At 40.7% G+C, this 23,465-nt stretch overlaps 2 protein-coding genes across 4 annotated transcripts in view; one reads left to right on the top strand and one right to left on the bottom strand.

Moving 5' to 3' along the window:
- LOC122563162 (laminin subunit beta-3-like) overlaps positions 1-8,587 on the top strand; it is a 49,943-nt gene extending 41,356 nt beyond the window's left edge. For both annotated transcript variants that reach the window (XM_043716642.1, XM_043716643.1), the window contains exons 18-22: positions 1,485-1,692; positions 2,076-2,217; positions 2,895-3,071; positions 6,917-7,067; positions 8,086-8,587. In XM_043716642.1, coding sequence (XP_043572577.1) covers positions 1,485-1,692; positions 2,076-2,217; positions 2,895-3,071; positions 6,917-7,067; positions 8,086-8,225 — 818 coding nt within the window. In that variant the 3' untranslated portion in view covers positions 8,226-8,587. The remainder of the gene's footprint in view (positions 1-1,484; positions 1,693-2,075; positions 2,218-2,894; positions 3,072-6,916; positions 7,068-8,085) is intronic.
- Positions 8,588-13,663: 5,076 nt separating this feature from the next.
- The window catches only part of LOC122563163 (calcium/calmodulin-dependent protein kinase type 1-like), a 42,590-nt gene continuing 32,788 nt past the window's right edge, over positions 13,664-23,465 (bottom strand). The window contains exons 12-13 of one of the 2 annotated variants that reach the window (XM_043716646.1): positions 18,975-19,105; positions 13,664-14,398 (exon numbers count right to left, since the gene is read on the bottom strand). In XM_043716646.1, the coding sequence (XP_043572581.1) occupies positions 19,015-19,105 (91 nt within the window). In that variant the 3' untranslated portion in view covers positions 13,664-14,398; positions 18,975-19,014. The other variant, XM_043716645.1, reaches the window with a different exon arrangement.

Raw genomic sequence — 23,465 nt, forward strand, 5'->3', positions numbered from 1 at the left:
ATGGCAGATGGAGTTTAATCTGGACAAGTGCAAAGTGATGCATTTTCGGAGGACAAATACAGGAAGAAAGTATACTGTAAATGGATGGACCCTCAGGAGCATTGAGATCCAGAAAGATCTTGGGGTCCAGTCCATAAATCCCTGAAAAATGGCAACATAAATGGATAAAGTGGTGAAGAAGGTAAACAGCATGCTTGCCTTCATCAGTCAGGACATTGAGTATTAAAGTTGGTAAGTCATTGTTGAAACTGTTTAAGACTTTGGTTAGGCCACATTGGAAGTACTATGCACAGTTCTGGTCGCCACACTGTAGGAAGGATGTAGAGGTTTTGGAGAAGGTACAGAAGAGGTTTACCAGCAAGTTTGCTGGATTGGAGTGTATTAGCGAAAAGGAGAGGTTGGACAAACTTGTTTTTTTTGCGAGATCATTGGATGCTGAGGAGTAATCTGATAGAAGTACATAAAATTGAGAGGAATGGATAGGGTGGATAATTGGAGTCTCTTTCCCAGGGTGGGAGAGATCGTGGGTTCAAGTCCCATCTGGGGTGCTCTGATTTTTATGGGCGCCACAATGGTTAGCACCGCTGCCTCAAAGCACCAAGGACCCAAGTTCTTTCCAGCTTTGGCAATTGCCTGTGTGGAGTTTGCACATTCTCCCTGTGTCTGTGTGGGTTTCCTCTGGGTGCTCCAGTTTCCTCCCACAGTCCAAAGATTTGCAGGTTAGGTGGATTAGCCATGCTAGATTGCCCATAGTGTACAGGGATGTATAGGTTAGGTGCATTAGTCAGGGGTAAATGTAGAGTAATAGGGGAATAGCTCTGGGTGGGATACTCTTTGAAGGATCAGTATGGACTTGTTGGGCCGAAGGGCTTGATTTAACACTGTAGGGATTCTTCTATTCGATGGAATGTCAAATACTTAGTTTGAAGATGAGAGGGAGAATGTTGAAGATGTGCGACAAGCCTTTTATATAGAGGGTAGTAGGTGCTTGGAATGCATTGCCAAGGGAGCTGGTAGAAGCAGATATGATCATAAAAGATACAGGAACAGACAAGAATAGAGCTATATGAACCATGTGCGGGCAGATGAGATTAGATTAAAATGGCATTATGGTCGGCATAGACATGGTGGGCCGAAGGACCTGTTCCTGTGCTGTACTGTTCTATGTTCTAAACTGTTAATGTATTGGATGAGGTCTCTAATACAAAGTCACCAGTCACCATTTTGAGATCATTAGGTGGCCAACATTGTTTAGCAGCTGATTTACAGTTGATGCACTTCAGATTTACTTTGCTCAGTGTGGTTTAAGGTTGTGAAAGAATTCATCATAAAAAAAGTGTTAAGCAAGTTGTATCTTTGACAATGCCTAAAGGTGGCTGATTTCAAATCATGAAACTTTAATGATGGTCAAAGATTGCTCATTATGACTTTACCCTGCAGGTGCCTTAATAACTATCTACTTATACGTCATTTGATTTTTACAGCAGCCCAGGCAGATCCAGATGAAATTCAGAGAATTAGTGAACACGTTCTCTCCCTCAAACTTCCCACTGATGCTATTACAATTGGAGATAAGATCACCAGTTTACGTAACATTGCCTCCAGGATTCCTGATGTAAGCGAAATATTAGCGAACACACAGGATGATGTTGCCAAGGCTAAGATGCTTCTTGAAAATGCAAACAAAGCCAGGTACTAAGTCAATGTCATTATAGATATTGTCGTCCTCGAAAGAGAGAAGCAATCCAATGATGCTTTACTGTTGTAATCAAGAACCCATTGCTACATTCCCATTTCAATTTTTTGGATCAGCATTTACTCAAATTACAGAATATGTTTATATACCAGCAAGCTTCAAAGTTACACTGAATTATTGTAGTCCTAGCTAACAAATCAATTAAAATAAGGTAGAATGTGATTGCAAAAGGATGCAGAAAGTTAAGCACCAACACTGAAAGGGATTGATTCACTTTCTGAGCTTTAGATTTTAGTTATTTAATATCCCTTTAAGTACAATTAAAAATGCATTCAAATGAAGATGTCCTCATTCTTCTTTCTTTGCCCTTGTAATCCAGACAGCGAGCTAGCAGGGTGAAGGATAACATCAATGAAGTACAGGATGTTCTGGCTGATGCCAATAAGGCCCTGCAGGATGTGAGCTACATTATTGAAGATGCCACAGAGGCTATTGACACAGCCCAGGCAAAAACTACAAAGGTAAGTGAATCACCTACTAACTTTTGACTTTCTTCATCTTTAACGAATATTATAGTAATTTTTTTGCATTGCATTCTCCCCGAAACACAAATAGTTAACTTTTTCCAGTGTTTTTTTTTGCTCCCTTCATTCTTTTGTCACCATGATATGTAGGTTCTTCCTAAATTTCAAACACCAACTGTTGGAGTTTCAAATGCCATCACAATTTCCTTTATCACTGTCTCACAATTAGTCAATATAAACCAAAATTAAACTGAAGAGAACACTTTTTCCATGCTTTTGCTCCAGTGAAGAAAGATCCTGCCCTTTTACCATCCCAATGTGGCTTAGTGAACTGTCACAGGTGGATTTGGTTGGCATTTGACTTGGAGATGTGAATGTCATAACATTCTGATGACAAACTAAGTTTTCTGTCATTTACATTACTGACCAATTGCACAGGAGTACATATTATCATATTTTATTCAAATATATATTATCATTCAAAAATAAAGAATTCAATATTTTTATTCATTTAGCTATACACAGACACATGGAACACTTCTTAGTAACCTGTGAAAATGGTATATCTATTTTGCTTACAGTAAAGAACAATTCTAACTTCTTAAAAAAAACAATTGATGCTACATTTCTGAAATTTTAACAATAATATGCTCTTATCATGTCTATTTTTTTAGATTGAGGACCAGCTCACCCACACAGAAACAAATTTGCAGGATATAACAGATCGTCTCAGGGACCTCACTGAGAAGATTAACAACTTACAGAACCAAAACGATCTTAACCGGCAGAAGGCCACAGATTTAGAAAGCAGAGCTCTCGATTCACGAAACATGGGGGACAAAGCTGAGCAGGTAAGTAATCATAAAATTCAATAGAACAAATACACATTAATCAATATTTATTTTGTTTCACCCTTTATTAAATATGTATTTATATCTACATATGTAAGTTACTAGAAACCCCTCACTGCTCAATTATGCTACTAGTCTTGTTCCAGGAGTGCATTGTAATACAGATTGCAAACTGGTAAAATGTCTCTTCCAAACATCCTCATTAAAAAATGTGGCACTAGAAAAGCACAGCAGGTCAGGCAGCATCCAAGGAGCGGGAGAGTCGGCGTTTCAGACATAAACACTTAATCAGGAATGCGGGTTGTAGGGGATGGGGGCAAGAGGGAAGGGGAAAGGGTGCGAAAGATAAATGTGGGGGTTGGAGGGAAGGGGAAGGCGATAGGTAGATGAAGGGGTGGGGTGACTGCGATAGGTCGGTGGGGAGGGTGGAACAAATGGGTGAGAAGGAAGATGAACAGGTCAAGAGGGAGGTGCCGAGTTGGAGAGTTGGATCTGTGATGAGTTGGGGGGAGGGGAGATTTCAAAACTAGTGAGGTCGATGTTGATGCCATGTGGTTGCACAGTCCCAAAGCAGAAGATGAGGCATTCTTCCTCCAGTCGTTGGGTGGCTTGGATTTGGAGGCGGAGGAGGCTCAGGGCTTGCATGTCCTTGGTGGAGTGGGAGGGGGAGTTGAAGTGGTCATTTTCACCACGGCCATCCAGTCCCTATACACATCCATGCCTCATGTTGAAGGCCTCCAAGGCCTCTGTTTCTTCCTGTCCTGCCGACCCACCCAGTACCCCTCCACTGACACGCTCATTGGATTTGACGAACCTGGTCCTCACCCTCAACAACTTCTCCTTTGATTCCTCCCACTTCCTTCAGACCAAATGGGTAGCTATGGGCACCCACATGGGCCCAGCTATGCCTGCCTCTTTGTAGGATTCGTGGACCAGTTCATCTTCCGCAGTTACACTGTGACCATTCCCCACCTTTTCCTCCATGACATTGATGACTATATTGGCACCACCTTATGCTCCCATGAAGAGGTTAAACAGTTCACCAACTTTACTAAGCCTTCCACCCTGACCTTAAGTTCACCTGGACCATCTTGGACACCTCCCTCCCCTTCCTGAGCCTCTCCATCTCCATCTCTGCCAACTGACTCAACACAGACATTTATTTCAAACCCACCAATTCCCACAGCTACCTGGACTACACCTTCTCCCCCATCTCCTGTAAAAGCACTATTCTAAACTTGCAATTCCTCTGCCTCTGCCATATCTGCTCCCAGGAGGAGCAATTCCACTCTAGAACATCTCAAATGCTTCCTATTTCAAGGATCGTAATTTCCCCTCCTACGTGATCAACAATGTCCTCCAGCACCCTTGAACCCCATCTCTCCAACTGCACAAGGATAGAACAGAACCCCCTGTCGTCCCCTTCCACCCCACGAATCTCCAGATGGAGAGCACTATCCTCTGCCATTCCCACCACCAGAGATGTATTTTCTTCCCACCCCTCTCTGCATTCCGTAGAGACCATTCTCTCCATGAATCCCTCATTAGGTCCATGCCCCCCACCAACCCACCCTCCATTCCTGGCACTTTCCCTTGCTGCTGCAAGAGGTGTAAAACCTACACCCACACCTCCCCCCTCACCTCCGTCCAAGGCCCCAAAGGATCTTTTCACATCCAGCAGAGATTTTCCTGCACATCCCAAATATCTCATGTACTGTGTCCATTGCTTTCGATGTGGCCTCCTCTACACTGGAGAGACAGGATGTCAGCTTGAAGAGCATTTCAAGGAACGTCTCCAGGACACATGTACTAAACAACCCCACTGCCCAATGGCCGAACACTTCAACTCCCCATCCCACTCCACCAAGGACATGGAAGACCTGGGCTGCCTTCACCACCAAATTCAAGTCACCTGATGACTGGAGGAAGAACGTTTCATCTTCCACCTTGGGAATCTTCAACCACATGGTACCAATATCGACTTCACTAGTTTCCTCATCTCCCGTTCCCCCCCACCTAATCCCAGATCCAACCCTTTGACTTGGCACCACCCCCTTGACCTATTCTACTTGTCCACCTTCTATCTCACCTACCCGCACCCTCCCCACCAACCTATCACAATCATCCCCTCACCTGCACAAACCTATCACATTCTTAGCTACCTTTTCCCCCCACCCCATCCCCACTCTCCTATTTATCTCTCACCCCCTTCCCTCCCCATATTCCTGATGAAGGGCTTATGCCCTAAACGTTAACTCTCCTGCTCCTGGGATGCTGCCTGACCTGCTGTGCTTTCCAGCGCCACAATTTTTGACTCCAATCTCTAGCATCTGCAGTCCTCACTTTCTCCAAACACCTTCATGTTGGCTTAGTTCCATATTTCAATAAGAATGTCAGAGAGTTTATTTCTTACCAGGATGAATTTTGTTTTATGTAACCTGAACAAGTGAATCATGTGCTGCTTGCAGTTCTTTCTGTATCTGCCTCTGATGTGAAGTAGCTGAGATTTCCTTTATTAAAAAAGAATCTTAACAAACAACAATAAAGTGCTTGCATTTCTTGCAGTATTCAAATACAGGTTTCAAATGACACCAGGCTAAGAACATAAGAAATAGATGCAAAAACAGGCCATTTGTTCTTTTGAGCAGGTTTTGCTTGTTAATCATTCACCAAAATCTGTTTTCTCCGATTATCCCTCTATCCCTTGATTTTCTTAGTATTGTCAACTCTCTGTTTTGAATACACTCCATTGAGCATCCACAGCTCTCTCAGGTATAGAATTCTGAAGATTCACAACCCTCTGTGTAGTCAAATTTCTTCTCTTCTCACTCCTAAGTGACTGGCCTCTCGTTCTGAGACTGTGACTATCATTAGATCTTCCCAGTGAAGGGAAACAGGGGAAGCCCTCTCAGTATTTACGTACGTTTTGTGAGATCAAATCTCATTTTTGTCAGTTCCAGGTAATACAGACCCAATTCACTCAATTTCTCTCTATAGGATGATCCCCTCATTCCAGGGAGCAGTCATACACATATTTGTTATACTCCCTCTCAAGCAAATATAACATTCCTCAGGTGAACAGATCAAAACAGTATATAATTCCAGTTGTGGTCTCACCAAAGCCCTATGGAGGAGTAGGAAGACAACTTTTATTCTCCACTGTCAATGTAATAAATGCTAAAATAACCCTTGCTTCTTAATTGCTTCCTATAGATACATATTAACTTTATGATTTATGTACAACGATGCCCAGGTCCCACTGAATGCCAACAGTTTCCAGTCTCTCATCTAAAAACAGTCTTCTTTCATGCGCTTCCTACCAAAGTTAATAACCAGGCATTTCTCCACGCTACATTCTATCATTCTGCTCATACACTTAATCATCTACCTTCCATTGTAGCCTCTATATGGTTTCTTCACAGCTTGCTTTCCCACCTGGCTTTGTATCATCAAGAAATGTGACTGCATTAAACTAAGTTAGGATTTGTGAAGCAAGCTTTTCACTCACTCAAAAATCTTCAGCTACAAAGTGTTAAAATTTGGCCTCCATGGACTCAACCAGAATATAATTTCCAACAGTTTCAAAGGTACATTTAATTTCAGACACTATTCAGAAACCCAGTTATTAAAAAATTGAAGATGAACTCCAGGAAAACCACAGGAATGAACATTAAATGAATGGATGCTTCTTATTTTTTCTTCAGGATTTGTTTCAGCCTTTAAGAAACTACTGTAGACAGGAAATCAGAAGTTGCCCATTTAGACTGACTATTATGACATATGTCTTACATTTTACTCAAGCTTATTGGAGAATGTGTTGAATTGAGCTTTGTCTTCCTGTTTAGGATTTCAAACAACTCGTTTCCCTGTATGAGAAATTACAAAATAACATTCCACAATCACTGCCAAAGGACCTAATAGATCGAGTAAATCGGGTTAGATCTGAGGCCGATTATTATTTTAAAGAGGTTCAACAAAGGTTGCAGGAAATTGGAGGTAAGTCGGTGATACTCCTTTGCTGTGAAGTCAGAGATAATCTATTTTGTGAAGAGATCATTGAATAATATTATAGCATAATGGGCAAATATTTTGCTGACTGTCAGTCCCAATTTAGAAAGAAATAACTCATTGACAACATCAAAAATAGCAGTGGTAGTCCACAAATATTCCTCACTCCGATGTCATTATTGAAAATATTATGGTGAAATTCTGCTTTTTGTGCTTGCTCAGTGGCTTGAATTTAATGCCCCCTTACTTAAAAGTTATGTCCCGTGGATGGGAAAAGACAGGCAAGAAGGTGCATATTGGTGATCCCACCACCTCCACTTGATTACAATCCACAGCAGGAGGCTCATGGACAGTCTTCCCACCCAGTGGCCATCAGGTGGGCAACGCATGTCCAACTAGAGGCAAGTGGGGACTGGAGAAGACTGATAATCAAACCCTGTTGGTACAGGTTAACAACCCCCCGCCCCCATCTCTTTCCCCTGATACTTGACTCCCTCTTGCTGCTGCAATTCTGATATGTCCTCTTTCATCTGTGACCTGATGGCAGTGGCACTTTAAATGGCCAGAAACTCTCAGAGCTGGATAGTCACCCCATCCACCCCAACCCAGGATTTTAAATCTCAGGGCTGACCAGACACTTGCACTGACCAGCACTTAATTCCATTGGGTCTCAAGAAGTGATGATGGACTCCAACCAGGTGAAACATATATCATGAAGAATAAACTTTGTTCAATGGATTTTGTCTTTGGAATAATACTTGAAAAGAAACAAAGGTGCTTGAAAAAGAGGGTTTAATTCCAATCAATATAACTATATCTTAAAATGATGTATCAGAAATTCAGGAATTAACTTTGTAAATCAACGATAAGGAATATGACTTCATAACATTCAGTTAAAGGGAATGTGTACTAAGAAAGAGTTTAAATAGATGTAGTCAATAATATATCACATAATTGACTGAATTCAAAATGTAAGCCTGACATTCTGAATCTGTTCTCATTTCAGCAATTGAGCAAAATCTTGCAGAAGGAAATCAGCAACTGGAGATGAAATCTGCTCAACTGGAAGATTATCAGGATCAAGTGACTAAAATCAAGAAATACATTGAAAGTCGAGCTCAATATTATGACCAGTGCACACCATAGCTGTTCATTAGCATTGTGCGAGATTTAGCTAAGTTATTTCCTTTACGCTTATCTTTATGCTTGAGTATTAAAACTATATTCAGTTGAGCCTTGAATATGACATTTAATAGGAATGAGTGCTTCAACCTGACCTGGAAACAACTTTGAGCTCATCAAACATGATTAAGAAATACCATGATAAGTATTTTCATTTTCATTTGCACTTTCCATCTTTTAATTAGAACAAGCCCAACAGTAGTGAATACAAACTTAGGTTACCAGGCTATAGAGTGAGCCTTCATTTTCAATATTAAATATTTCAAAAACCATCTAAAATACAAGATTGTATTGAGTTGCTGTAATTCAATAAATGTTAACTTATGGCAAGTCTTCTGTTTATAATTTGGGACTCTTGGAATTATTTGCACTAATCAATGAAAATACATGATTAATGACAAAAGTCAGAACTTTCCTAGCCTCTGAATGATGTGTGCAACAACAAAATAGTTGGGAACACAATGTCTTACACTTGCCTTTAAAAATAACAAAAAGCTGAGGCCTTAGTTACCTTCTTAACATCTCTTGAAGGAGTTTGGTCTGGTCTGTAACAAATTAGAGGCTCTTGTCAGGATCAAAATCTCTAATTCCTAGTTGGATATAGGGTTATTAGACTTAAAAACAGTGAATGGTGGGTGTTGGTCTTTTCGGGTGTTGCATTCGGTTGGTTTAAAATTGGGTTTGCCTATATAGTAATGGCTGTTTTGATCACAGTTTCCTGGGGGTGGAAGAAGTAATTTCAGGAGTTATACTGAAAGTGAGCAAGATAAAGCTTTTGTAATTGGCAGGCAATCTGGAGTTGGGATTGCCTTTGTCAGCAATAGTTCAACATTTATAATTACCGGAAATGACACGTGAATCTTTGGAAAGGGCTAAAATTCCATTTCATATGAAGCAGCTTGAATTCAGAGGCAGAAGAAAAAGAAAGAGAAAAGGAAATGAATCAGTTTGAATAATGAATGAAAGCTGAACAAAAGCAGAAAGCGAGAATAACTCTAGCAAAGGGAAGAGAAAAGAATGTCCCTTTCTTCTGCTAGGGCTTATGAGAGTTTTTGAAGTTCAGAGGTTGGAACTGAAAACTCAAAGTCAACTTAAAATGGCAGAGGTAGAAGTGAAATGTAGGAGTAGTGATGAGGGCAGTGATGGATATCAATCCCACAAGAGCCAAAGGCCTGGTGGGGACCTATTTAAGTATGCCCAAGTGTTGCCTAAGATTGGTCAGAAAGATGTAGAAGCCTTTTTCATTTCATTTGAAGAAGTGGCTAAACAATGAAATAGCTGTGCCCATGTGGGTATTGTTGATCCAAACACCATCTGTTGGTACAGCTAGTGAGGTATTTGATCACTATCAGAGGAGGTAACTGGGGAGTATGAGGAGGTGAGGAAAGCCATTTTAAGTGGATATGAGCTGGTATCAGAAGGCTATAGACATCATTTTAAGAATCTAAGGAGGGAACATGGTCAAATGTGTTTTGAGTTTGAAATGATCAAACAAAATTTGATAGGTGGATAAAAGCATTGAAAGTTAATCAAATGCCACTTTTAGAAGGATGACTATTCTGGAGAGTTCAAATATTCACTTCCTGAAGTAGTGAGGACTTGTGTGGAAGAGCAGAGAGTTAAGACTACAAGATTAACAGCAGAAATGGCAGATGATTATGAGTTGGTTTATAAATCAAAGTTTGGCTTCTAACATCAATTTCAATCCAAGAGAGATAGAAACTGGGGAAAACAGAAATCCTCAGCTGGTAATGAAAAAGGAGAGAGATCTCATTGAAGATAATAAAGATAGTTTTCAACAGAATAAAAGGGAAACTCATGAGAGGGAAAAGAAGTTTAAAAAAAAACTCAGGTGTTTTTACTGTAATAAGGTAGGTCACATGAAGTCGTAATGTTGGTCATTTAGAAAAAGCACAGGGAAGATGGATGTAGGAAAATAGCATAAGTGATTGATTTCGGTTGAAGTGGTAAAGGAAAGCACATTGGAAGCTAAAACGTTGCACCAGAATGCACAACCTGTTCAGGGTTTGGTAGAGAAGAAAATGCCAGATCTCTTTATAGAATTTATTTGCATGGATAAGGTTTACTCATGTATGCCGGGAGAAGCAGTAAAGAAATTAAGATTTTAAGAGAAAAGGAAGCAAGTCAATATTTGATTGTGAGATGAGGAGATATGTAATTTAGAAGTATTGCCAGAAAAGATGGAAATATGTGGAATGCATGGTGAGAAAAGCAGTGTTCCATTAACTAAGGGAGGTTGGAGAGTCCGGTGAAAGGTAGTGAAGTTGTGGTAGGAATAACAGAGAAATTCTCAGTTTCTGAAATATATGTTTATCTTTGGTAATGATACAGCTAGAACACAGATGGGAGTGATGTCTATTACATTGAAAAGCCAGTGGAAAATCAGACAACTGACGTGTTACAGGAAGTATATCCTGGGAGTTTTCCTGACTGTGTGATAGCAATTTTACAAAGCCAGGTTACAAAGTTGGGTTGGAGAGTCCAGTGGTGCTGGTGCTAAGTGAGGTTGGAGAGTCCAGTGGTGCTGGTGCTAAGTGAGGTTGGAGAGTCCAGTGGTGCTGTAATAGAGTTAAGTTATTCCAATTCTTTATTTTGTTTGTATTTTAACTAAGGTGTGAGAATTAAGGATGTTTTGCTTCAAGCCTGGTTGTTTGACCAATCGAATTGCATCCAGAACACAACACCTAGCACATGCCTTTTAAAAATAAGAAAAAAATTGGAATCTAGGCTACCTTCTTGAAATATTTTGAGGAAGTTTGGTCTGGTCCATAATAGCCTAGAAAAAAAGTCTGACTTTCTGCTTTTGGATTTCAATGGCAAAATGAAAATCTTCATCAGGCTTTTGCCCGAAACGTCAATTCTTCTGCTCTTCGGTTGCCACCTGACCTTCTGTGCTTTTCACAGCACAACACTCTCGACTCTAATCTCCAGCATCTGCAGTCCTCACTTTCGCCTTCAGATACCTGCAGCTCACTGGTGTCTTCTTCATCTTGGCTAGCATCCCCCGACATCTCAGGGCATGCTGCATGGGCAGTGAACCCCTGCATTCTCCATCCATGGAGCTTGACATCAGTAAAGCTTCAGTCTCACCACATCATCATGGCACAACTGGGGGTTGGCTAATTATACAGCTAAGTTCTTCAGTACAACAGTTTAAAGTTCCACCAATCCCTTCTACTGCAATGCTAGTGCCAGACCAGTTTGTGCACAATGACATTTACCTTTCTCATGCATCAGAACAGGGTATATTTCAAGGCCTTTAACTAGTTTTCATAGCACTCACTCACTTTGCACTTACTTGGATACTCAGAGCATTTCTGCCTTGTCGTCACTTAAACACAGGCAGAAAGGCAGGAGCTTGTCATGTTTGCTAGCAATGATTTGTTAAGGGAATAGACACGTAGCTGGACGGTACCATGCTACATCCATATGTGGCAGCAGCATGTGCCAGCAGCATACCTGTCAATCTGGGGACCTGGGTTTGAATCCTGCCATGGTAATTGGTGGAATTTGAATTCAATAATAATTTGGAATTAAGAATCTACAAATGCCCATTACACCATTGTCAATTGTCAGAAAAACACATCTGGTTTACTAATGTCCTTCATGGAAGGAAATGTGCCATCCTCACCTGGTCTGGCCTACATGTGAACCCAGACCCACACCAATGTGCTTGACCCTCTACTGCATTCGGAAATGGCCCAGCAAGCCTTTCAGTTCAAGGGCGGCTAGGGATGGGCAGTAAATGCTGGTCATCTAGCGACACTCACATCCCATGAATGAATTTAAAAATATCACACCGTGTGTTTCAAACAAATGGCCCTGTCTGGAGATCTAAGGGGAAGCTTTACTCCAAATCAGGGGACTATGGTCAGTTGGGAGTTCTGCCTTACCTGGTTGAAGCCAGCTTCTAATCTTAGTCCACAAGATTAATCATGGTAAATTGGTCACTTGGTATGGTTGGGAGCTCCATATCACTACAATGGACAATGGTCAGTCCTGTAGGTTCAGTCTAACTATTTCTGGGAAGTAGCAGTAAGTCAGTCAGGGAGCTGCACAGAGATAATTCAGTGACTAATCTGTTATCTGCTTGGATTGCCCTTTCCAAATCCATCTGAGAGTGAGGGCCCTGGTCTGTACAACTGGAATAAACAAAGAAGTGATGTGGTGGATGCTAAGAGCTGGAAGAGTGTCAATAGTCTTTTCAGGACAAGGAAGAGGACATTGAGCAGGAGGAACATCACTGTTACTGTGATGGGGTTGTGCCATGTGGGACACAACAAGTTAGGTGGGATGGAGTTGGCAGCTGGTTCCAAGAGAACCCAAATGGGTAAAGTGATCATTTGTTGCTGCAACAACTGTGCATTTGTTGCTGCTGGAAAGCTGTCTCTGGTTTAGTAACAAAACAAATTCAGCTTTTTTTGTTGGATCTTTCTTCACTTTTTTCTGATGTGTAATAAGAATTAACATGAACCACCGTTTGAAGGCTTTACAACATGGTGGTTCACTATTCCAGAATGACAAGACATTTTGCTATGAAAAAGAGTAACACTCCTTCAGACAGAGTTTTAATGTCATATTGTGCTGAGGAATGGTATCCTCTGTAGCTTCATTCTTGTACCTGCACCTAAAAAGACAGCCAATCAGAAAGGCAATGATTTAAAGTGCCACCATTTTTAAAGTTAAAAATCAAACAATGCCAGGTTATTTGGAAGCACTAGCTTTCGGAGCGCTGCACCTTCATCAGGTGTTTCATCAACCACCTGATGAAGGAGCAGTGCTCTGAAAGCTAGTGCTTCCAAATAAACCTGTTGGACTATAATCTGGTGTTGTGTGATTTTTAACTTTATACACCCCAGTCCAACACCGGCATCACCAAATCATGACCATTTTTACAAATATGATATTCCACGTACAATGAAGTGTCATCCAATGTGCCTTCAGAAGGTTTCTTCCTTTCTTGCTCTCCCATTACATCCAGACGCAATCGCAGTGTCTGCAGTTGGGCTGGAAGTAGCCTGCCTTGTAGTGGAACCTGTTTACTTTGAAGATTTGGGCAGACAACCCTGGCAACATTTGTGGCTAAGAGAGCCCAGGCAAACTCAGAATATTATTCCCAGATGTAGACTTAGGCACCTTGGATTGTACTTCCACCTACTTGAAGGAGGTAGGCAAAGTGGACATGGAATGGTTGGGCACCTCTGAATATCCATCAGCCACTCAGCATTTTGTTGCACCTGGGTCTCTGTAGCAACTGCCAACTTGTCCATGAAGACAGCCAATACACTGCTGCTGTGTCTGTTTGTGCATTTGTATGAAGTTAGTAATGGCAATATCCATCAGCCACTCAGCATTTTGTTGCACCTGGGTCTCTGTAGCAACTGCCAACTTGTCCATGAAGACAGCCAATACAGATGACCTTAGTCATCTGCTAGTGTTCGATTCAGTTTACCAAGTGGTTGTGACAAACGTGCCTTACACTGCTGCTGTGTCTGTTTGTGCATTTGTATGAAGTTAGTAATGGCTGACAACATTGAGTCCTCTATTGCCTGGGGCTGAACGGGTGTCTGGTCTCTGGTAGTCCTCTAGGTTTGCTAATCTGGGATGTTACTTCCTCAACCAGTTGTAAAGACATGCCAATGATATGCTGATCAGCATATGCTCCTGAATCTAGTTTACCTAATGTACCCATCCAGGCGGTTGCGTCAGAGTTGATGAAGGGTGCAGGAGATAGCCTTGCCTGTGCTTCCTCCGCAGTCTCTATGGCTTCATTCTCAGAGGTGGAGGAGGAGCTGATGGCCAGAGGAGCAAGTGTATTGCGGAAGGAAGCTGTGTGGATGGCACTGATGTTCAAAAAGGATAGAGAGAGAATTTGTGTTGCAATAGAAGTGGAGACTTGATTATATTAAGAATATGTTCATGGTGGTGGTCATGAGGGAGCAGCACAGAACAATGAATCTTATTTGACTGCCAGGACATGGAGGCTGTGGCATCTCCACATGAGGGATGTCAATCCTCTTCCATGAGGTCAAGTATCCTCTCCTTATACTGTGTGAGGAAAAGAATGTCTGCCTCCCCACCAGTGGTCTCTCCGCCTCATTGTGGGCTGTCTCCTCCTGCAATAAAACAAAAGGAGGCATCTTGAACAAGATGAAAGTGGCTGTAATGACACTGGCAAATCACAAGCCTTGGCGGGAGATGGGTGCAGTGACTGAGTTTGCATGAGTGTGTCAACAGACAGAACATGATTATATTTAATCTTGCAGAGTGCAGATGGTCATTGACTTTCTTGCAGCATTGCAGTGTGTCTCTCCATACCGGGGAAATGATACTGATCTGGCAGGCCGCTTTAGGCCAGATTAACAGGGTCTGGTGCCAGTGTCTCATTTGCTGGTCAACGGGAATGAGAATGGCCTTCCTCTCCACCAGCCTAACCCACAAGGGTCTCCAGGTCCCTGTTGGCAAAGTGAGGTGCCAAGTTGCCTCTTTCTGACATCTCCTTTGGAATTGTTAAATTGTTCATGGACTATGGAGGGAAATATCTGGCTCACAATGTTTGAAACAGTGTGCAGCTGTGGTTTCAATATGGCATCAGTAACAGTACCCAGTCCCGGCACTGACAAACAGACCCGTTGCTGCCAAGTGACAGAGCTGTGGGTGTGGGTGCAGCCTAAAATTATGTTAGACAGGTTGTTAGAGTCTAAGAAGAGAAAATATCCATGAAACATCCCGAAATTGACACTTAGCCAAAAATGGGAACACTGAGGCTAGTTACCTATTCAGCTCCCTAACGCAGTTTTAATTCTGTACATGATCTATTTGCAAAATTGGGGCAATTTTCAAACACTGACTGTTTACTGCCTGCAAAGTCAGTTGCAGCGATGAATATCTGGTGGTGTCTTTGTGCAATCATATTTCTAACCAGTTTCAAAACAGGCTCAGTGGTGTTCCAAAAGCAACTGAGATGCTAAGTATGCAGTACACCATTGCAGTGACTCTAACTGTAATTTTCATGGAGGAACAGGGAGAATATACAACCAATATTTCTGGGTGTGAAGAACTGGTGAGCTTTAAACAGTGACTAGAAGACTCCTCAAAAGGTAAGTTCTTAAGGAAAAAATAAGATTTTGGTGAGGGTGGGGTGCTGAAGGCAGTAGGTGTACTCTCCCAGTCAAAACAAAAATAACATCATCTGACCTACTGCTGAGCCATTCTTGTTGAATTCCCAATATCTGCTTCCCGAACAAACAGGTTTTCTCTGGTGACCTGTTATAGTCAACAAGATATTGACTAACTGTAGTGAAGCACCATTTTCATAGTCTAGATCAAATTTCTGGGCCTAATCTTGAAAATATTTTGTCCTTCCTTGTCGCCACATTGGACAAATGTCATGGGCTGCATCCATGTAGAAAATAGTCTCTTCTTTGCACCATTTTGGCTTTGTGGTCTTTAAAAGTGAATAATGCAATGGGAAGACTTGGACGATTTGTGTTCATATAATTTTCAGTAATGAAGAAGAACCTGAACATGTTCTCATGGGGGGTGAAGAAAATTGAAAGGTAATAAAATCTAAACCTATGAAATCCTGAGAAGCATATATGATGTAGCAATAGGCAAGATATCAAATGTAGAATCTCACTGTGTATGCTTTTCACTAATAGAAAATACAACATATGTATTATTTTATAACTAATTTTTTGAAAAAATGCATGCTAAATGCGGCCTTTCTGTATAATTGTACCTGCATTTCCGTGAAAGATTAATGCTGTGTAGCTCTACAGTTATATTGCTACTTTGTTGGCATTGCTCAATAAAATACATGTAATACAAGAAATTAAACAGAACTTGAATATTACAGAAATATTTTATATTAAACCTTATCTTGGCTATATTGACGCAGACCAATTCAAACTTGTGACCTATTTAGTGGAACACCCCTTTCCAATATTTTATTTCTTTGGAATTAACTCTAACAGCAATCTCCAATTCAATGAGGAACAACAGTCACATGGTGGACCCCAGTAACATTGTTGCACATCTCCTTTCTCACTTCTGTGATATATCTTCTCTTGTGGTGATTGCAATAATTTTCTCTCCATGAAAAACCAAAAATGATTGTTCCACCTAGTATAAGAAATATTGTTTGTTTAAAAGAATATCAAAAATTTAGCACAACATACAAAGATTGGGCATTAGCAACATACAATTAACAATCTCTACATCCATATTTATGCAAACACGAAACTTGGCATCCTGCTCGAGATAGCGGAAAGGGCAGAAGACGTTCCTTTTAATGCAGAGATTAGTGGGGGAGAAAGTAAGAACAAGGGGAACTACATTGTTATTCTGGGACAAGGGAAGGGATTGAGAGTGTAAGAGAAAGAGGTTGGTCAGATACAGAAGAGGGCCTGTCAACCACTATGGAGGAAATCATCAATTGAAGACAAAGCAGGTCACGCTGGTAACACCCTGGTGAAGATGGTATCATCGGAACATGTGATGGAGATGAGAATTGAATGGAATCCTTGCAAAAAGTGGGGCGTGAGGAAGTGCAGTCAAGGTAGCTCTGGGAGTCAATGGATATTGATGGGCAGCCTATCTCCAGAAATGGAAAGAGAGAAGTCAAGGAATGGGAGGGAAGGGTCAGAGATGGACCAGATGAAGGTGAAAGAAGGATGGAAATTGGAAACGGAACTGATTAATTTTTCCAATTCCAGATGACAGCAGCAAGCAGCACCAATGAATTCATCAATGTATCAAAGAAAGAGTTGTAGGTGGATGAGTAGGTCAGCAGGATACCACCACAAAACACATCTTACTATCCGTAATTGTCAGCATCCAAAATAGACATTCCCTCTGTGACATGATGTTTCCCTCCTCATTCAATCCTAACACTTCCTCACTCCCCGTGGCACTTTTCCATGCAAATACAGAAGGTGTAAGACTTTTCCACTCCACTCTGCCCTCCTCACTGTCCAAAGCCCCAAACAGATCTGTCAGGTGAAGCAACATTTAGCTTGTACTTCTTTCAATCTAGTTGACTACACACTGCTCACAAGGTGATCGACTCTACATTGGCAAGACCGAATGTAGACCGGGTAACTACTTTTTGGAACACGTGCTCTACATGACATCCCCAACCTTCCAGTTGCTTGCTATTTCAATTAACCACCTTGGTTTCATGTGAACATTTCTGTCCTAGGCCTGATGCAATGTTCCAATGGAGCACAATGCAAGTTGGCAGAAGACCACCTCATTTTTCATGTAGACACTTAGCAGCTTCTTGGATGTAGTACTGAAATCCACAACTTCAAAACCTGCTGGAATGATATCTGTTCTCCAGTTTTCCTATATTCTTAACCCCTCTCTCCGTCTCCCATGGGCTTACCTTGTATGTCTTGTTTATTTTGCTCTCAGCCCAGAGGACCCATTTTCACCCTTCCACACCTAAATTAACTCCCATTTTACATCTCCATTTTTCTTTTGCTACAATTAGCAACCTCTTTGTGTTTAACATTACGTCTCCATAACCATCTGTTTCCTTTGCTCCTCCTCTGCCTCTGTTAAATATATAAAAAACATTATTTTAAAATCTTCTGGTTCTGAAGAAGTCATATTGAACACAACACAGTAACTGTTTCTCTCTCCACAGATGCTGTCAAACCTGTCGAGTTTCCTAAGCATTCTGTGTTTCAGAATTCCAATGTGTGCAGTATTTTAGTTTTATTCCATATACATGGTGCAAGCATAAATCTTATGCATTATAAAGCTTAGTAGAAAAGTATAAGGTGAAAATAGCAAAGCCTGTTAAAGCATTTAATGTTACCCTTTTACATTAATGAAGTTGCTCAATTAGATACCATTTCACGTACAGTCTATGTTAAATCAAGGTCAATTTAGTGGTGTGGTCAAAGTTGTTATACTACACGATCTTCATTATGCAAATTATGGATAAATTTATATCCATAAAATGTAAAGGAGGATTAATACTGTTAATATAAAGCAGGTAGTTTTTATTTACACTTACAGTGTTTCTTTACTTTATGAATGAAGTATTGCAATGAAAGTGATAATCAGAACACCATCCATTATTAAGGAGATGGTCTCGATTGGGGATGTTCCTGTTTGGCAGACGATCCTCTTTGAAATTCAACTTGCCATATTATCAGGAGTTAGAAAATGCATATAGGGAAAAGCATATTGCGAAGTTACCTTAGTATGCTTTCAAAGGGGGAAAAGTCCTTCTTAAGAAAGAAAGAGATTGAATTGCTCATTAAAATGGTTGAGTTTTCCCCCCTTTTATTCTTTGCTCCCTCTCCACCTTTATTGAGGTAAAAAGATCTTTATATACATCTATCTGTGCTTGGTTTTAATATAGTTACAGAGCTGGCCTGCCACACAGTGCATCAGAAAATTACCCAAGCACACCTTGTAACACACCAAGATTCTCTGATACCAATCAGACAAGACAAATGAATTGATCAGTTTTCCATTGTAGGAAATATGAATAAAAATATCAGATGAGGGTGATATTTAAACTAGATAAGAGTCAAAAGCACTGACCACAATGATAATGTCCTTGGCCCTTCACTTCTTAATTGAATATGCAGTTTATTTATTTCCTGTAATTTCACAAGGGAACAAGTTATGACTTCTCCTGTTTAATGCCATGTCATAATGTTAACTACTTACAGGTGCATGACTGCAGCTTAGTGCATTCCAATGCCATGCACTACATAATCAAGCATACCCCTGTCCTTATGTTGGTGCCCCGTTGAAATTTATGCCATTTCTTTGGGTTTACATGTGGATGTGAAGTTGATCTGTCAAAAGAAATCAAAGGTATAGGTTTTGTTACAAAAAGAAAGGAAATTATCATGCAACATTTAAACCATTCCTGCTTCACATTTTATATTTAACTTTGCATTGATAACCCTGAGTGGGTAGGAGACATTGGGTTGAATTTCTCCAGCCACTGAAACAACATGGGTCACAGCGAGAAATTTGAGAAAGGTGCATGAGATCAACAGTAAGGAGATTCCTGATATCAAGAGCAAAATGTTACATTTTTCAACCAAGCTTTGAATGGTGAGATATGATTCTTGGTAGTGAGGGTGGGGTGGAAGTGAGAGATCTATTTGCATGCATCAGAATGTGTTACCATCTCACCTCATTGATATTCCCATTTTCCCACCTGTTGAATAGAAGTTATTACTGACTTGAAAGACAGAGCAGTTACCTGGTGACTCCAGCTTGCCACTCACTTCTTAGACCCTCCATCTTGGACACTAGACCCTAACATTTCAGGGCATCCTCCATAAGCAATGGCAACATGCATCTCCTGTCCACCCAGACCTCCAGCTCTCTGTCAGGAAAGTAGAGTTCCAATTTCCCACTTTTCAACATGTTGGGGAAATTGACAGGAACCATGCAGGGGATCTTCAGACTGCCAACATTTGACTGGATGGTGTCAGGAATCATGTGAGGTCCTCAGGATGCCAAGTATTTCTGCCAACAGTGCTTAGGAAGGTACATTGAGTGGGACTCCATAGAGACATGGTGTACACTTAATGAGGCAAGTATCAGAATTTAGTGCGGGAAAACTCAGAGTAACCCTCCAAGGAACTCACAAAAATTGACAATTAACTGATTTCTGGTACAATTTAGTCCATTGAGTTACTTCTAGGAATAGTATATACCAGGCAATTTGAGTCTTTCTGCAGTCAGTCTGTCCTAGTTCTGAACGTTTCCTTAAAATTAGTTCTAATAGTCTTTTGAAAGTTGCATCTGTACTTTGTAATAACTTGGTCATGTTTATCACCTGAGAAACTTATTGATCAAGAGAAATCAGTGAATCTGGGATCAAATCAAATGGTCACAAAGTATAGTAAGCATTGTTCATGGATGTTTGGAAGTGATAAATGGTAAAATGGTCTATTATAATACTAATTTCTCAGTTTTGGTTCAATGTGGAATCTTTGCATTCCCTCAAAATAGATTATGTGAGCTCATCAGGCAGCTTTCTGTTTGCTTTTGGTCCTTACTCAACAAACCAAGAAAATTAAACCTCTGAAATCAGCCAGGCAAGCACCTATTTTCAGCAATAGTGCCCAATAGTCAAATTATTCTCAACATTCTAATTTGATTAATGATGTCCCTTCCAATATAATAAATAAAATTGATGAAGTATTGATATGCTGTCAATAGATAACATTAGCACATATATTTTGAGATATTAAAGGCTTAGTGTCATTACTTATTTCATTCTATCGCTTCAATCCAAACAATTATTAAAATTATGATCATGTTCTTTAAGAAGTTAAATTGTCATGATTTATTTATTTATTTACTTACACATGGTTATTGAGGCAAGAGATTGCTGCTGATTTTGACATCCTGTATTATAGGATCAGTTCAAGGATGGGTGGGAAGGTGGAGAGCTGAACACTCACCATATTTTGTGGTTCCACCTTGCCATAAACACAACCAGCATAAGTATTTACAATCCAATCCCAAATTACAGTATATTTTCCATGACTACAGACAGGGAACGTGGTGCACTAAAGACTAATTAATGTTTATCATTCAGGTTGTAAAAACCTTTTACTTTTCAAATATTTTGACATTGAGTCATTTACTTGCTGCAGACAGGAGAGTAGGTGGATGGCTCTGTGCCAGGCATTTTATGGAGGTGGTGCATAAAACGTGAAGGAAATTCTGAGTCCAGATAGTTGCCTGTTTGGGGGAGGGCCACTGAGCAGGGCCCAGGAAATGCTTCGTGAAAATTATAAATAATCAGCAAATGAGCAAAGTAGGGGATTCAGCCTAGACCTCAGACTTGTACCCCATTTGTAGAATAAAGGGCTAACTTCTGAAAATGTACATAAAAAGCTATGTCATTGGTGATGCCATGACCATATGATGACCATGTGATTACAGACATCATGTTGAGAAGATTCTGAAAGTAGCGCTCAAAACAGAAGAGTGGTGGGTGGGATTGCCCCTAAACTGTATCAAAATGCCTGGGAAAATTCAATCATGGTGGTGACCAATTAGCAAAAAGTTACCCCTTAAATTACATAGACAGAATCACTGAGCAGGTGGTCCTCCAATCACAGGCAGAATCTCTCTCGTGTTGGATGCTATGCTCATAGTGAACCAACTGGTGCAGCAACTGAAACCTCATTGGAATCTCTCGACGAATACCCATGTGAGTAAACCCTCAGCGTGCAGGCACAGCCCAAGTGACTACCAGAGTGGGTGTATGGAAATAAAACTGGAGCAACATGCAGGTGTGGAATTTACCTTGTCACTTCAAGACACATTTAAAATCATCAAGGTATCATGATAGGCCAAACAATGACAGGATTGGAGAAAATGTTTCATATGCTATCAAAGTACTCCCCAATTAATGGCCTAAGCAAAGAAGGATCATTCAGTAAATTGTTTTACAATGTGGATGGCATTACCAATGCTGTGCTTGCAAGGCATGGGATAAACAAAGAGATAGCCACCCATGAGGATATAACTGGAACTTTTGATTCATATTTTTATGGTTCAGCATAAATTTTTCTCATTTGAGTAAATGTTAACAGGGGAAACAAAGTCTGGGAGAGACACCAACTCCATCATCAATGATCGCTACCATTTGGGGGATATTTACAACACTGAACACTAAGAAGAAGAACTTAATCAGAGACAGAATAGTGGGTCAGGATTTTAGAAGAGTTCCTCTCATGCTTCCTATAGCCTAGGAATAAGGTCCCATCCAAGCTGCCTCTGGGAAAGTCATTCATTTCAAAGCAGTATGTCACTTAAAAAAAATGTACTCTCAAAGCAGTGGAGAAATGCCTTCAATGAAGCCATCAGAGGATCAGGCAATGAAGAAATTGTCTTTCCTTGAAGAAATTAAGAAATAAGGGGGTAAATACCAGCATGCTAATGTTGAGGTTGAAGGACATCCTCCAATTTTAAACTGGACACAAAAGCAGCCTTTCTTTTCTCTCAGATAAGATGGTCACATTATAACAGAGCCATTATCATTTAGAATACAAGGTCCCGGAGATATCAGAGCGAAGATCAAAGGCTAGATCAAATATAAAGACAGCGAAAACTTTGAAACACAACAATCCAGAACCAAAAACACTCTTAAACAGAATGGTGTGGATCTGAAATTTACAAAGTGCATGAGTCAAAGAGATGAAAACAGTAAACTCAGGTTTAAATTCTTAAACCTATTTAAGGATTTTGGCAAACTTAAAGCAGTATGCCACCCCATGTTGACAGCAGATACAAACTCATTGGTTTGTTTACACCAGGAAAGACCCACACCCCCTTCTGAATAAAGAAGTTGAAGCAATATTTAAACAATGTATTCATTCATTAGTTACCAAATTTATCTAATGTTCTGGTATGGTACCTGTCCCAAAACCAAATTGATCTAATACATTTAATCCATCTAATTTGTGTCAACCTTGCTCTGTTGAGCATAGACATAGAATATGAAGAATACCCCAATGGTGTTAATTGATTGAAGCTGAGCAAAACTTGCAAAGATTACTGTCTGTACAGAACTGGATGTAAGTAGAAGATCCTGGCAATAGAGTCATAGAGTACAGCATGGAAACAGACCCTTCGGTCCAATCCATCCATGCCGACCAGATATCCCAACCCAATCTAGTCCCATCTGCCAGAACCCGGCCCATATCCCTCCAAATCCTTCCTATTCATTTACCCATCCAAATGCCTTTTAAATGTTGCAATTGTACCAGCCTCCACCACTTCCTCTGGCAGCTCATTCCATACTTGTACTACCCTCTGCGTGAAAAAGTTGCCCCTTAGGTCTCTTTTGTATCTTTCACCTCTCACCCTAAACCGATGTCCTTTAGTTCTGGACTGCCTGACCTCAGGGAAAAGACTTTACCTATTTACCCTATCCATGCCCCTCATAATTTTGTTAACCTCTATAAGGTCACCCCTCAGCCTCCAACGCTCCAGGGAAAACAGTCCCAGCCCGTTAAGCCTCTCCTTATAGTTCAAATCCTCCAACCCAGACAACATCCTTGTAAATCTTTTCTCAACCCTTTCAAGTTTCACAACATCTTTCCCATAGGAAGGAGACCAGAATTGCATGCAATATTCCAACAGTGGCCTAACCAAAGTCCAGTACAGCCGCAGCATGAC

This window comes from Chiloscyllium plagiosum, chromosome 26 (genome assembly GCF_004010195.1).
Source record: "Chiloscyllium plagiosum isolate BGI_BamShark_2017 chromosome 26, ASM401019v2, whole genome shotgun sequence".
NCBI classification, from domain to species: Eukaryota; Metazoa; Chordata; class Chondrichthyes; order Orectolobiformes; family Hemiscylliidae; genus Chiloscyllium; species Chiloscyllium plagiosum.